The sequence below is a fragment of the Xyrauchen texanus genome, chromosome 25, assembly GCF_025860055.1.
Source record: "Xyrauchen texanus isolate HMW12.3.18 chromosome 25, RBS_HiC_50CHRs, whole genome shotgun sequence".
Lineage (NCBI taxonomy): Eukaryota > Metazoa > Chordata > Actinopteri > Cypriniformes > Catostomidae > Xyrauchen > Xyrauchen texanus.
The window spans coordinates 27,393,114-27,407,691 of NC_068300.1; the positions used below are offsets into that span (position 1 = coordinate 27,393,114).

Genomic DNA, 14,578 nt, shown 5'->3' on the forward strand with positions numbered 1-14,578 from the left:
GAACACCTACTCTAAGATTAAGAATTGTTGATTTATACAAATCTGGAACTGTATAATAGTTCTCTTTCTATCTTGTCCTCTTGCTGTGTGTCAATCAGGTGGCTAGTATACGTGCAGAGAAGACTTTTCCTCCATTTGAGTCAGATAGTCTTGAAGAGCAAATAAAGCCCATGCTTGACTGGGCTCATGGCGGATTTCTACCCAAAGGTCAGGATGGCCTGAAACCCAGAGAGAACGCATGTGAGTACATATTATCCTGACAGCGATCCCTGAAAGCCTCAGATTTTCCTTCCAGTCACATCTTAAACCCAGTCCTTGCATGTGTAATAAAACTGCTAAGAGATAAAAAGTAAAACATAAAACCAGGAAGTGTGTACATTTTAGCACAAAATTGAATATGCAGAGACAACTGTAAGAAGCCCATTCATATGGGTTGATTCCCATGAAAAGTGTAACACTTGTAGCTCTGCAGCAGAGAAAAGGTCTAGCCTTATGTTTTTGCTGATAGTAGATGGCTATTTAAGTCTCTTTGGAGTCTGCTCAATTATTGAATGTTAATGTTTAATGGTTTGATATTTTGTTTTGTTAAGCAATTGGCACTTGGAGAAAACCATTGAAACAAGGTCAAAGGAACCAGTAACATTCAAAATAAAAAACATAGTTATATATCAGAATAAAGGGCTAAGATGATCCATCACCAATCATGACAAAACAAAAAACTCAAAATGTTTTATGCAGACACTGGCAGCTTTTCAAACAAATGCATCTTGTTAAGTCATAGAAAATGTTAGCAACAGGAAATGCGTGACTTGTTATTCAAGTTTTTCTGTAGTAAACGAAACTGTTATTACAAATTGGAATGGTATGAATCCATTTGTCCTACCACATTGTGATTGAATTCCAAGACTGCAGCTGATCAATCAGATGCATAATTTTGTTACCAAACACATTGGGGAAAATATGCCATTTTCATGCAATCGATTATACACTTTTCCTATGCCTCATGTTGATGTACCCTACATAGAATTTACTTCATATGAAAATCATATGAAGGGACATTCATATGTGTCTTCAATACTACAAAATCAATTTCAAGCATGTTAGCATAAGCTTTTAGATCAAAAGGTTTTTACGATCTTAAACACAAATTCATTCAAAGATTAAATGTAAAAGTTTGTCAAAGCTTTCCTAACAAATAAGTATAAGAGCAGAGAGTAGAATTTAGAGAGATACTCTCCTCAAAAGCTTGGTGAGCCCTCAGGTGTCTGAGCTCAATCAAGTGTTGACAGGTTACTCTCACACTTATCAGCATCTTCAAAAGCTGTTATTAGTGTGTCTGCTCACACACCTCTGTTTGGGATACATTAGAGCTTGTACGTCATGTTTAAATGTCCCTACCTTCAGCATTTGTAGGCTTGTACTACCGGAGGGGTACCTCAGGGCAGGAACCTAGCTGTAGCTTCAGTGGTATTAAACCGAAGCTGCTTCTCAATCACTCAGAAATTTTGTGAAGCTGTTTCAAATTCAGTCACTCAGAAAAATTCCAGAGGTGGAATTACAAAGAAATGTAGTTGTCAGCTCTTTAGAAAGCTGTAGTAAATTATTTATCCTTTTTCTTCTGGGGAAAACTATGACTAATGGATTTTTCAGTGACTCCAGTAGCGCAGTGAATAATGTGCTATACGGAAGGAAGAAGGTTTACATTAGGTCAAATTATTTTCTTGTATGTGTGTAATAAATAATTATTTTCACTCTGTTACAAAACGTAGTGAGCCGGCGAGTCTTTGGGCGGGGCCAAATGCGTACGATAAGTTAAATTGTAAAAGTCCCCGGATATATAAAGCCATGTTTTTCTGGTATCATTTGAATACCATCGCTTTTGCATTTATGTTGCATAAAATAACTAAATAAAGCCTTAGAGAGGATTTGTTTTTTGTACAAACAGATCTTAGGTAGGTTTGGAGTAATTCTGTGCTGAGAGGGAGAGGAGGTTAGGAAGAACAATGTGAGTTTACAATCCTTTATCAGTGGGGTGGGGCGTCTCAGGTAGAGATGTTAATTGTGCGAGTGAGTTGATATGTTAATGCTCTCTTTCCATATGTTAATGGAAGTTTTCTCATGAAGTGGTGCTCAATGAGTCCAGACAACTTGGCACTTGCCTTACAGTATTTTAAACCATTAAGATTTCTTGCATTATGACATTACCACCCCCCCACACACACACACAATTCTCGTTGCTATAATGCAAAAAATGTTGTTACTGTAATCCATCTCACAATTGTACTTTATGAATTATATTTAATAATTCTTCTTTAGAGAACAGTAATAATTTTTTTTACATTACTGTACTGAGATGTGTGTGTGTGTGTGTGTGTGTGTGTGTGTGTGTGTGTGTGTGTGTGTGAATAATATATACATTTTTTCAAGGATGATAATTTCACCATGATAATGATTTTCTTCATGCATCATACAGTATTATTTCTTATTTTATTATAGTAAACATAATACTTTAAAAGGTCCTGTAACTAATAAAGATGTTTGAGTCATATTTCTGTTATTTGGTACTACTGTGTTTAGCTAGTTACTAAAGTAGTTCTCACAATATAATGAATAAACAAATGTTAACCTCAATGTGCTTCTATGGAAACATCTAAATGAACTGGTTTGATTGAAGTCAACATTTTATTTAACCTGGATTCATTAGAGGCTTGGGGAGTAACAGAAGTCTGTAACAGCGTTATGTAATCAGGATTAAAAAATGGTTTAACTGTAATCAATTACATAAAAATACTTAATCATATACAGTTACATTTAGTAAAAATATGGATGGCTTGAAGAATAAAAAAAAATTTATATATTAAAAGAAACAGAATCTTCTTGACATAATATTTTGTAGACCGCTGCTTGCTTTAGAGTGGTACAGATGCTCAGATTCATGCTTGATATTTCTTAAAGAAGCATTTGAAGGTAAAACCCACATGGAAATCACTTTAGCTAGATTATCTAAAATTAGTTACTGGGGTCCCCTGATAGTTTCACCATGTGACCATGTGTCGATCACCATATCAATCATTCTGCGGGAGCAGGATTAGCAGCTAGTAGTGTGACATGAATTGTGCATCACTGACGGTAGAGCAGAAAGGAACATGTTCCTTGTTGAAGCAGATAAATGACCACTCCTTCCAGCAAACAGCCCTTATTTCTGTACATGGGACACCTACTGTTGGAACTTTACTGTCACTTCTCATTTCCATCATAACTACAGTAGAAACTCTCTGAAATGCTTTTGTGGTGTTATGACAACAGCAATAGTGACAGCGTTCTTTGATGTGTTTATTTTTTTTTTCATTATTAAAAATTCCAAATTGTACACATAAATATCAAATCTTTTTTTTTTCTTTTTTAAGTTCTTAGGAAAAAGGTGCAATGGAGAGTTTATCTGAGACTGAGAGTTTATATTTTGATACAGTATTATAATGTTATCATTGAGAACAGTTCAAAAGTCTCTGTGAGGGAGAGATTATATAGCAAATATAACATTTCAAAACTCATAGAAAGTAGTAATAAGTAATGAAAAGGTTTAGTTATATTTTGATCTATTCTTTAAACATCAAATTGTTTTTCTTTTTTTCTTTTTTTGAATAAAAACATTATGTCATTAAATTCCTCCTTAAACAATAACATATAACCACTCATAAAAGTTAGATGGTGATGTTTGACTGTGATAAGCAAGCAGAGTAAAGGCACTGGAGGCATTGCATTGATAATAATGATGATGACAAAGATAGCCTGTGGTTTACCTATTGAATACAGTCACAAGTTAATGAATGGTGCCAATTAGTCTGCACGCTAACTCCAATACATTGCAGAATTAAACTTTACAGTGTTTTTGAATCTGAGGTATATCCTGTCAGATTTTGTTTAATGTTAACCAAGCCATAATTTAGTGCATCTGTTCTAATTGCATTTGCCTAATGAGAAAATAAGCCATTTACATTTTCTGTATTTTCTGTAGCAGATGGAGGACTTACCTCATTTGTTTAAAATTACTGTGTTGTTCTGCATTTGAAAATATATATTTTTTCCTTTTAAAGAGACAATGTCCCTGTTTTATATGTTTTTTCTTATATTTAAAAATAGCAACAGTACATCACTCACATCATTATTCAAACATGTTTGTTTGCATTCGAAAGACTTAATTTAAAGTCTTTGAGATCATATTGCTTTTTTCTTGACTTCAATTAATATGTGAGCTTGAGGCAATCCGAAAATAAGTAAAAGGTACCTGATTACATTACTTTCTTACTGCGGTAATTGGATTAAGTTACTGATTCGATTTTTTACTAAGAATTTGTATCAGTATTTGTAACGGTTTACATTTGAAAAGTAACCCTCCCAACCCTGTTTACAACAACAAAACTACATTTAAGGGTTAGATCAGGTAGAAATAGATCCTTAAGTTAAAAATTTAATATTACCACTTTTTACAGTGATGCACTTTCTAGGACGTTATTTCAATATCACGTTAAGTACCTGATCTATGATATGTCATTATTCACAGAATGTTTGTTTACAGTTGTGAGTAATGTAAGGCTACTTGTGTCTCTTCTAGCTGAGTATTATGTTCTTCCCCTGGCCTCAGAGAGCCCTGCGCTGCTGGACTCCAGCCCTCCAGAGATCCCCCCCTCTGCCAAGAGAGCTCGACTGAGCCTCTGTAAGGCTAAACCTGGCACTGAGGACATCTATAGCAGAGGTCAGTGCTCACTCAAGGGTTGTCCTTTATGTTAATGGGTGACAACAGACTGCACCAAATGTGATGTCAAATGATACACGTGGGAAAGTAGAGGGATTTATTGATTTCGAATTCTCTATTCATGCCAAGTCCAAATTCTCAGCACAAAAAACAGGCATGACTGAATTTGAAAATTAAAAACCTTGCATCTCTGTGAACTCTTTCACACTGAGTACAAAATATTGAGTCTGCCCTTTATAGAAGCTAGCTCAATTTTTTATTTGTTCAAATTCTGACCACTTCATTTAGATATCAAACTTTTGAAGGTTCAAAAATGTGGCATTGGGCTTTGTTGTTAACTCTCATAACACAGTTTTTAATTGTTGACATGATGCTCATAAATGCTGTTTTATTTGCATTTCAGAACAAATGGTCCATGAAGTTTTGAAGAATCACAGAAGTATAGAAGGTATGTAATGATTTAAGACAACTTGTTACTGACATTCTATTCACCCATTAAAACACATAACAGCACTTATGACTCCTCAATCTTGAATATAATAGGTACATTTTATCAAATGGCAAATTATAAAAATGAACCTACAAAAATGAAAACAGGTCTCTGGCTTGATTGGCGTCTTCCTCTACAATACAGTGAAGTAGTGACAGATTTTTCAGTGGCCTTCCAGAAGTATTTTTCCTATTAACCCTCTGGGGTCTGAGGGTATTTTGGGCCTTGGAGAAGTGTTGACGTGCCTTAACATTTGTGCTTTTTTCAGTTGCTTAAAAACATATTAATGGCTAAAGTCTGATAACACTATATTCAGCACAAACTGGGCTACAATAATATGTGAGCAACATGTATGTACAGGTTTGTATTTTTGAGAAAATAACGTTTATGCATGGTTTTTGAAAAAACTAAAATGTTAAGTCATTGAAATAAGGCCATATAACACATACTAAACATTTGTCCACAAGACTTTTGAGAACTGGATCTTATAGCCTAGAGTTTTTGCTACAAAATGATGTGAAAACCATCTTGATCACTCATTCATACAACTTGAACTGAAAGGTCATATGCGGGTGGCGTGAATGATCATGAATATGGATTGTAATTCACACCTGAGAAGACAAAAGACCCCTCCCCTGGGCCTATCACTGAGGAATGTGACAGAAAGAGAATGAATGCGAGGAGACGTAATGATCAACATCAAGTTTTAAGTTAAAATACATTTTCTTTATGTAAAGACTTTACTTAATTTTAAACCTACACTACCGTTTAAAAGAAGTCTCTTCTGCTCACCAAGACTGCAGTTATATGATCCAAAATACAGTAAAAACTGTGATATTTTGAACTATTATTACAATTTAAAAGAACAGTTTTCTCTTTGAATATATTGTAAAATGCAATTTGTGATCAAAGCTGAATTTTCAGCATCGTTACTGCAGTCTTCAGTGTCACATGATCCTTCAGAAATCATTATAAGATGGTGATTTTCTAATATGGGCATATTTAAAGTGCAGTTTACTAATTTAACCTGAACAGATATTTGCAAGCACAAGCTTTGTTGATGATAATGAGGCAGCAATAAACACTAGATAAAATATACATTCTAAACATTCATATTATTTTTATATCATAATACATATCATATTTATATCATACAGCATACAATTTAAATACCTGCTTTAGTCGAAACAGCATTTAAATGTAACTAAAACTTGCTTATAAGGACATATTTCAAATGTCAATACTCTGAAATCCTGGCTGGCAAGTCTGGAAACAGACCCACTAGTAAAATATGTACATGTTTATAGTCCCGCTCTTCTTCTGAGGAAAATGTTAACTCTTCCTTACTATCCAGGAGTTTCCTCACCTGTGTATCGTTACAAACGCACAGAAAAATGAATGAATTGTGTTTAAATCAAACCTCACTGTCGGGGGCGTTCACCATTTGCATTGATCGTCTCAGCACCTTAGTGTATGAATGTCGCACTCTGCTGGTGGGTGTGATCACATTACATTTAATGAGCTAAGCCAGTAAAAACTGTACATCGCTTTGTTTCATACAGATTACATTGCAGGACAATATTTGTTTTAAAGTGGAATTGTTTTATTTAAAAGTAGACATTTTAAGCTTTCTTTAGACACATGTTTCATGTTTGTGTAATAAGTATTCGCGTAGTTTCAGTTCATTTTTGTGACATGTTTCAGATATATGCTCCTGATCACAGAGAGAGCTGAAAGCTCTTACAAAATCATAAGGTTTTGTTGTTATTGTGAGTGTACACAAATAAAAGTAGACCCTTTATAGTCTCTAATGATGTCTTACACTTATCTGTATGCCCCAAAATGACGGAGTATTTTAAGTTGTTGCCGAGTCCATCAACCCCAGAGGGTTAAGTTCTAAGCCATGAACCAAACCAACCAGCTCTGAGGAGATGAATCACAAGATTACAAACTTTGATTTGAAACAAGAAAGTATATGATTTTTTTTTTTAAAAAAGGCAAAGGTACTTTAATTGTTTGTTGAGGCAATGCACTACTCATCACATGAAGCACTGAGAATAACACTGAATCAACAACAATGGTGCAATATAAAACCACTAACTTATGGTAATTAATTAGAAGTATAAAAACAAAATATTCAGATATATACAAAAAGGTTGTGAGTATTGAAATTTTGTCTCAATTACATTCTTTAAACAGGGGACTGTTACTGCTGAGTGTTTTTCCCATGATTATGTGTCCATGAAAACAGCAACTTCTCTGATTCTGTTGAAGGCCTAAGCATATTCTATTCAAGTATGTGGATTCAGGCACTTCTTGCTACTTAAGCTTGAGTTTTTCTCTTTCTAAAATGTTACAGACCGCAATTCACAACGCAAGTATGCATTGTATTCTCAGGGTTGCCACAAGGGGTGCTATAAATAACATTAATGTGAACTGTCAGCTTCAAGGTTGACTTTCTCTTTCAAGACAACTACTGTCATTGGAGGAGAAGACTGCCGAACAACTCGGTTAAAGTCAATATATTTATAGCAACCTATAGCAACATAAATAATAAAACATCTAATTTAATGGCACACACTTTTGAAGGTAACTTTATCGCCCCCCTGGAGTACTGAGGTTTGATATCAACACAGTAATGCACAAGAACCACGTTTAGCATGTTCAACTGGACCACACACTGGTAATGTGTTGGCCAAGTGCTCTCAATTGTGTACACATACTTGTGTATGTTTCTGGCCTTAGGGTAATGGCTAGTGCAGTTCTTTACCAGAAATTTGGTTATTAAACATTTTTAATTAGGTTCAAGTCACTCGGGCTTGTGATTTCTACAGTAATATATAGCATCACATAACAATCTTAGAGCTCATGGTAGGTCTGTGTTGAAAGTTTTATACATTATGGGTAAAGGCTAGTTTCTTTATGGATAAAATTAATGGAATTTTTACTTTGGGAACCAGAGTGTTATGTTCAGTTGTGTACAGCTAATTTGACCAACTGGCCTGTCTGACTCTCAAATTTAACTTGTCATTGTTTGCTTGATTTTCACCTGCTCTTTGTTTCAGAGTTCTGCCTCTCTTGTGGAAAGACAAGAGTGTTGACCTTCCACCCACTGTTTGAAGGAGGCCTTTGCCTAACATGCAAGGTAACTGAATGTTGACCTTCTTATCCGCCCCAATCTCCTGTCACGCATCACAACACAACCCGAGAGTCTGGGAGCCTGGTGCTCCAACACGTGCTGACATGATTGCTCATATAAGTGTCAAACAACATTACTCAATCTCAATCACAACACTAGTGTTGTGTCTATTTATTAACTCAAGGGGATAAATGAAGTGCCATGGATCTATGGATTCGACATCTCTGAATTATCCTGTTACATTATTTTTCAAGCAACATGATACATGTGGTAATTAAGTATTGAAGAGGAGCTGGATTGAGTGATTCCTTGAATAATATTTGAGAAGATTACATGAAATTTCAAGCTTCATCCAAGTCCAGCCTTTTGACATTCTAAAATTCATCTAAAACTTTTTTAAACATTAAAATATTTTCTCATTCTTTTATAATTATTATACATGCAGTTATATGAGCTCATATTAAAAATTAGATTTTTAGTTTTCATTGAACTTTTAAACATTAATTTGTTACACCGCAGGACCATTTAAAATAAACTAGTGAGGACAAAATGTTAAAAAAAAACTGGTGACCAGTGACAGGATCTAAGATACTATATACACTTTCCATTATACAGTACTGTGCAAATGTTATAGGCACTTGTGAAAAATGTTGCATAGTGAGGATGTCTTCAAAAATAATGCCATAAATAGTTTTCATTTATCACTTAATGTCATACAAAGTCCATTAAACATAAAAAAAAACAACTTTTGCTTTTAAAACAGTTTTTCTTGGTTGATGGCAGATAGGATGTTCCAAGATTCTAGGAGAATTCACCACAGTTCTTCTATCTATTTCAGCTGTTTCAATTGCTTCTGTCTCTTTATGTGATCTCAGACTGACTCAATATTCAGTGGTGGGATTTGTTGGGGCCATGCCATCTGTTGCATGGTTCCCTGTCAAAAAGCTACACTTTGATACTGTGCTGATATCGCTCTTTGGGAACAACTTTAGGTGTGATCAGTTGTGAATATGTGTGCAACACGTCAATGAAATTGACCAGAATTTATAGCCTCTTCTGGTGACATCATTGGATGCACCTGTAGCAGGGCTATAAATAGATGCATCACAGGTGCATCATCAGATCTTTTGTCTTCAGATCATTCTGTGTGTGTTGTGCTTCTTGACTGTCAGAACTTTCTACTTTCCTCTGTTAGGAGTTAGAATTGTTAGGCAGTGCACAGAAACCGTTCTCTTTCTCTTTTCTTTAAAAAAAAAAAGAAGAAAAAGAATGACTGATAAACAAAGCAAGCGGTGTGTTTTCCCATGTTTACGCTGTATGGCTGAAATGGACACACACCAGTTTTGTTTTGTGTGTTTAGGGGAAGAGCATGCTGCTCTTGCTTTGTGGTGGGGCAAGTGCGAGCATTGCGATCTGTTTACAGTCAAAATGCTAGGCACTTGTATCGCTTATTTCCAAGAGCCAGTTCCCACTCTTTCATCGTGGGGATCGCACATAGATTTGGCTGAGGAGCAAGAGACGGGTCCATCCCTATCGCTTGCTCTCTCAGCACAGGAAGTTCCTGAGGTTCGCTTTCGGGGGCGAAGCTTTCCAATATCAGGTTCTTCCATTCGGCCTAGCCCTATCACCCCGCACAATCGCGAAATGCATGGACGCAACACTGGCTCCTTTGCGACTCCAGGGCATCCGCATTCTGAATTACATAGACGACTGGCTGATACTAGCACAGTCACAAGAACTGGCAGTTCAGCACAGGGATATGAGACTGTTTCAGTTGTGGCTCAAAGCCAGGGGATTTCATCCAAGGGCCAGTCCCCTAATGCAGATAAGGGTTACGCGCCACGTGCTTCATACCCTTTCTATGTGGTTCAGACCCCGGTTCCTCACTTTGGGTCCCAGTCTTGCTGTCGCAAATTGCTAATGACAAACGCCTCCCTGAAGGGCTGGGGTGCAGTCTTAAGTGGTCGTCCAGGTCAAGTGGAATGGGAGGGTCATCAGCTTGATTGGCACATCATCTGCCTCGAGTTCATGGTGGTATTTCTGGCTCTGAAATACTTCCTCCAGTATTTGAGGGGCTGCCATTTCCTGGTGTGAGTGGACAGCACAGCAGTAGTCTCTTAGTTCACACCAGCTCAACAGACTGGCACGGTAGATTCTCCTTTGGGCCCAGGGCAAGCTCCTGTCAATCAGAGCAGTTTATATCTCTGGATGCCTGAATGTGGTAGCAGATTTACTGTCCAGACAGAAAATACAGACGTGGAAACTCCACCCGTGGAGTGGAACAAATCTGGTGAGATTTTACAGAGCAGAAGTGGACCTCTTCGCCTCCCAACAGACAGCGCAATGTTCCTCTACTTCTTTCTGAGTCACCCAGCCCCCCTGGGTCTGGACGCGATGGCACATACATGGCGCAGAATGCGCCTGTATGCGTTTCCTCTGGTTTCTCTGCTCCCGGGAGTCTTTGCCAGAGTTCTCCAGCCAGGGTCTTGCCTCTCACTGATAGCGCCGCATTGGCCGAACAGGGTATGGTTCTCGGAGATAATGTCTCCCCTCGACAGCTCGCCTTGGGCGATTCCGGACAAGAGGGACTTTCTGTCCTAGGTGCAGGGGACAATATTTCATCCCCGGCCCGAGCTTTGGAAGTCCTAGGGCTCCCTCTACTAGAAGTTACGCCAATAAATGGGGTGTTTTTGAAAGATGGTGCAGTGCACATAATGCAGATCCAGTTAACTGCTGGATTGCTTCAGTTCTGGACATTCTGCCGGAAAATTTGTCAGGAGGCACATGCCCCGCCACTCTCACGGTTTACGTGGCTGCTCTATCGGCTTGCCACGCCTTGATTGACGGGGTTCCCTTGGGGAGACATCCTCTGCTCGCTTGCTTCGTTCGTGGAGCCATGCGACTGAGACCTCCTGCTAGGACCAGTATCCCTTCATGGGACTTAGCAATAGTCCTTGAGGGTCTGGTTGAGACCCCCTTCGAACCTCTAGAGTCAGAGTCTGATAAACTTCTGACTCTCAAGATGTTTATTCTTATGGCAATTACTTCTCTAAAAAGAATTGGGAATCTACAAGCGATGTCTGTCTTGGCAGCCTGCTTAGATTTTGCCCCAGGAATGGCTAAAAGCAATTACGCACCCTCATCCTGACTACCTGCCTAAGGTTCCTTTCTCGACTGTACATCCAGTCACCCTCAAAGCCTTCTGCTCCCCGCCGTTTACAACACTGGAGCAGTAAAGACTTCACAGACTTTGTTCAGTCCGTGCCATTCAGACTTATGTCCACCGCACTAGCCAGTGGCGTAAGTCAGGGCAACTATTCGTTTGCCATGGGGGCCACCACCAAGCAGACTATGTCGCATTGGGTGAGGGACGCTATTGCCCTGGCCTATGAGGTGCACGGTCAAGCTTCGCCAATAGGTATCAGGGCTCATTCTACCAAAGGGGTCGCCTCCTCTAAAGCCTTGGCTATAGGTGTCCCTCTGCAGCATGTTTGTGATGCGGCAGGCTGGTCCTCTCTGCACATATTTATAAGATTTTATAGTTTGGATGTTCATGCCACTCCGGGCTCTTATTTCCTTGAGTCAACATCACAAGCTCATGTCTGAGACCTCTCGCACTCTTGTGAGCACAACTACACAACCGTAACTGGTCCGGACATCCACAGTACAGTGGCGTTGGTATTGTAAAAAGGCAGGCAAAACTGCTAAAAAATATATACATTTGCCCCTTGAAGGTCTCTGCATTGTTCTGTCTTTTCTGAGCACTGAAGTAAAACAATTATTGTTAATAGTTTGCACTTTACAAATTCACCCCATTTTTAATTTTATCTGACTCCAATTTTATATTAATCTGACTCCAATTTTAAGTTGACCTCTAATTTAGATTAAAGCTCTAAGTACTTTCTGATCATTCTTTAATCTTTTAAGTTATTGATTACTCTGAATCCTCTTCTATTCATTTACCTTTTGATCAGTTTCTAATGAGATTCAAACTGATAGTCTTTAAGTGGCTTCCTCCTACATTAAAGCTTCAGTTATGATATAAATGATTCTTAAAATGGTATTCTCCTGCTCGGTTCCTCCAGAGCAGTTTCTCCTATTTTAAAGACCCAGTATTGATATAAATGATTTCAGAGGAATACAGAATAAATCAAAAAGTAACAATTTATTTGCCAGGTAGGATTTAAGTCAAAGAACATACCTGGCAGTTGAGAAAACTACATGTAATTGCAAAGCATGGGAAATCTGAATGCAGATTCCTATTATTACAGTTACACACATTGAGGTTTGGGATCATCTGACTACAGAGAACCGTGAGCTCTGGGCCAGCTTTCCTTAAATATCCAGACAGAATACACATTGTGTACCAAATGGTATTATCATTTGGGGGTGAATGGGTTCTTCACTTCCTGGTGTTAAACCTTCAAGGAGGGGGATAGACCTCCAAAATTATTCAGTATTTGGCAAAGACCTTATAACTTTGCTGTCATTAAGTTTTACAAACCTGGGAAAAAGACCACTATACCAGATACACTGAGACATTTTAAATGATACCAAACATGTTACACTAGTTACATTATTTGTATACATCAGATATGGTCTTTTGTGACATACAGATCTTAGGTGAGATTGAGGTGATTCTGAGCTGAAGGGGAATAGATGAGGAGGAGAGAGGAGAAAATGGGACAGATGTAGAAGGGCAACAATGAGGTGTGAATTTGCAATCTTCGCTCAGTGGGGCGTGGTGCCTCAGGAAGAGTTGTAGTTGTGAGAAAGTTCATATGTTGATTTTCTCAAAGATCATACATTTGCTCTTTGCCTTTGAATGCAAACACATTGGCACCTCGCCTTACAGTATTCTCATGCCCAAAGAGCTAAATCAGCGCAGCATCAAAGTGTAGCTTTTTGACAGGGAACGTCTCGGGTTGCATAACTGTAACCCCTGTTCCCTGATAAAAGCGGAACAAGATGCTGCGCTTCATAGCCGCACTGGGATGACCCAGGACAGCTCTTCAGACAAAATACCTGATGATGCACCTATGACACATCTATTTATAGCCCTTCTACAGGTGCAATGATGTCACTAGCAGAGGCTATAAATTCTGGTCAATTTCATTGATGTGTTGCACACATATTCACAGCTGGTCACACCTAAAGTTGTCCCCAAAGCGCTAAATCAGCGCAGCATCTCGTTCCGATTTTATCAGGGAACAGGGCTTACAGTTATGCAACCAGAGACGTTCTTCTATTCTACTCTTTTCTATTACAAAATTAATGTTTGGGAGTCTAACATTAATATTTCCTATTGACACACTAAAGCTGAAAATATAAATAACCATCTTAAGACATTTGCACAGTACAGTCAAAAATTCTTAATGTTGAATTATTAAAAAAAAAAAAATTAGTGGGGTTCATAACTAGTACAGTTTTACAATTTATTCTCTCAGAATAACAATTTGAGGGAAAAGTTTAATTGAAAATGTACATGAATTTAAAACTTTCTTATTATTTGGTATGTCCTCATTTTGCTTCAATGACATGCAATCAAGCTGGCATGGACTCCACAAGTTTGTGCAAAACCTGATGATTCATATTATATCAGCATGATTTAATAATGTACCAAAAAGCATGTTGTGTGCTTAATAAAATCTGACCTTTTGTAAAAAGTTAACATGCTCAGTGTCACAAATTTGCTTGTTTGATTAGTGACAGAAATAGAGAAGAATCTTAAATTTGTACACCATAATGTTTCATAAGTTCAAGTTTTGTCAGAATCCTAAAACTTTATTTATTTCCAGGTTTAAATAAGATTTTGAATCCCAGGTTTTCAATGTGTACTTAAGCCCACTTAATGTCAGCTACCCTTTTAGCAGTTTTAAAATGAAAGATACTTGGCTGCAAGTTATTTACAAGCACATTTGTGTATGTGTTAGGATGTTTATTTAGAGATATCCTACATGTACGATGATGATGGCTACCAGTCGTACTGCACCGTGTGCTGTGGGGGCAGAGAGGTGCTGCTCTGTGGAAATGCCAACTGCTGCAGGTACGAAACCAAGCGCTTCTCTCACGTTGATTCTTACATGTCTCGCTATCACTCTCAGTTCAGTTCTCACTCGCATTTCATTCCTCTAACATCTCAGCATTTCGTCACTTGTTTTTGCTAGAAGTTGAAATGTTGGACTGCTCAAACAAA

General features: G+C 37.9%; 1 protein-coding gene across 2 annotated transcripts in view; it reads left to right on the forward strand.

Moving 5' to 3' along the window:
- The window catches only part of LOC127618953 (DNA (cytosine-5)-methyltransferase 3B-like), a 98,763-nt gene that overhangs the window by 55,968 nt on the left and 28,217 nt on the right, over nt 1-14,578 (forward strand). For both annotated transcript variants that reach the window (XM_052091657.1, XM_052091658.1), the window contains exons 9-13: nt 99-240; nt 4,613-4,753; nt 5,157-5,201; nt 8,309-8,388; nt 14,316-14,428. In XM_052091657.1, coding sequence (XP_051947617.1) covers nt 99-240; nt 4,613-4,753; nt 5,157-5,201; nt 8,309-8,388; nt 14,316-14,428 — 521 coding nt within the window. The remainder of the gene's footprint in view (nt 1-98; nt 241-4,612; nt 4,754-5,156; nt 5,202-8,308; nt 8,389-14,315; nt 14,429-14,578) is intronic.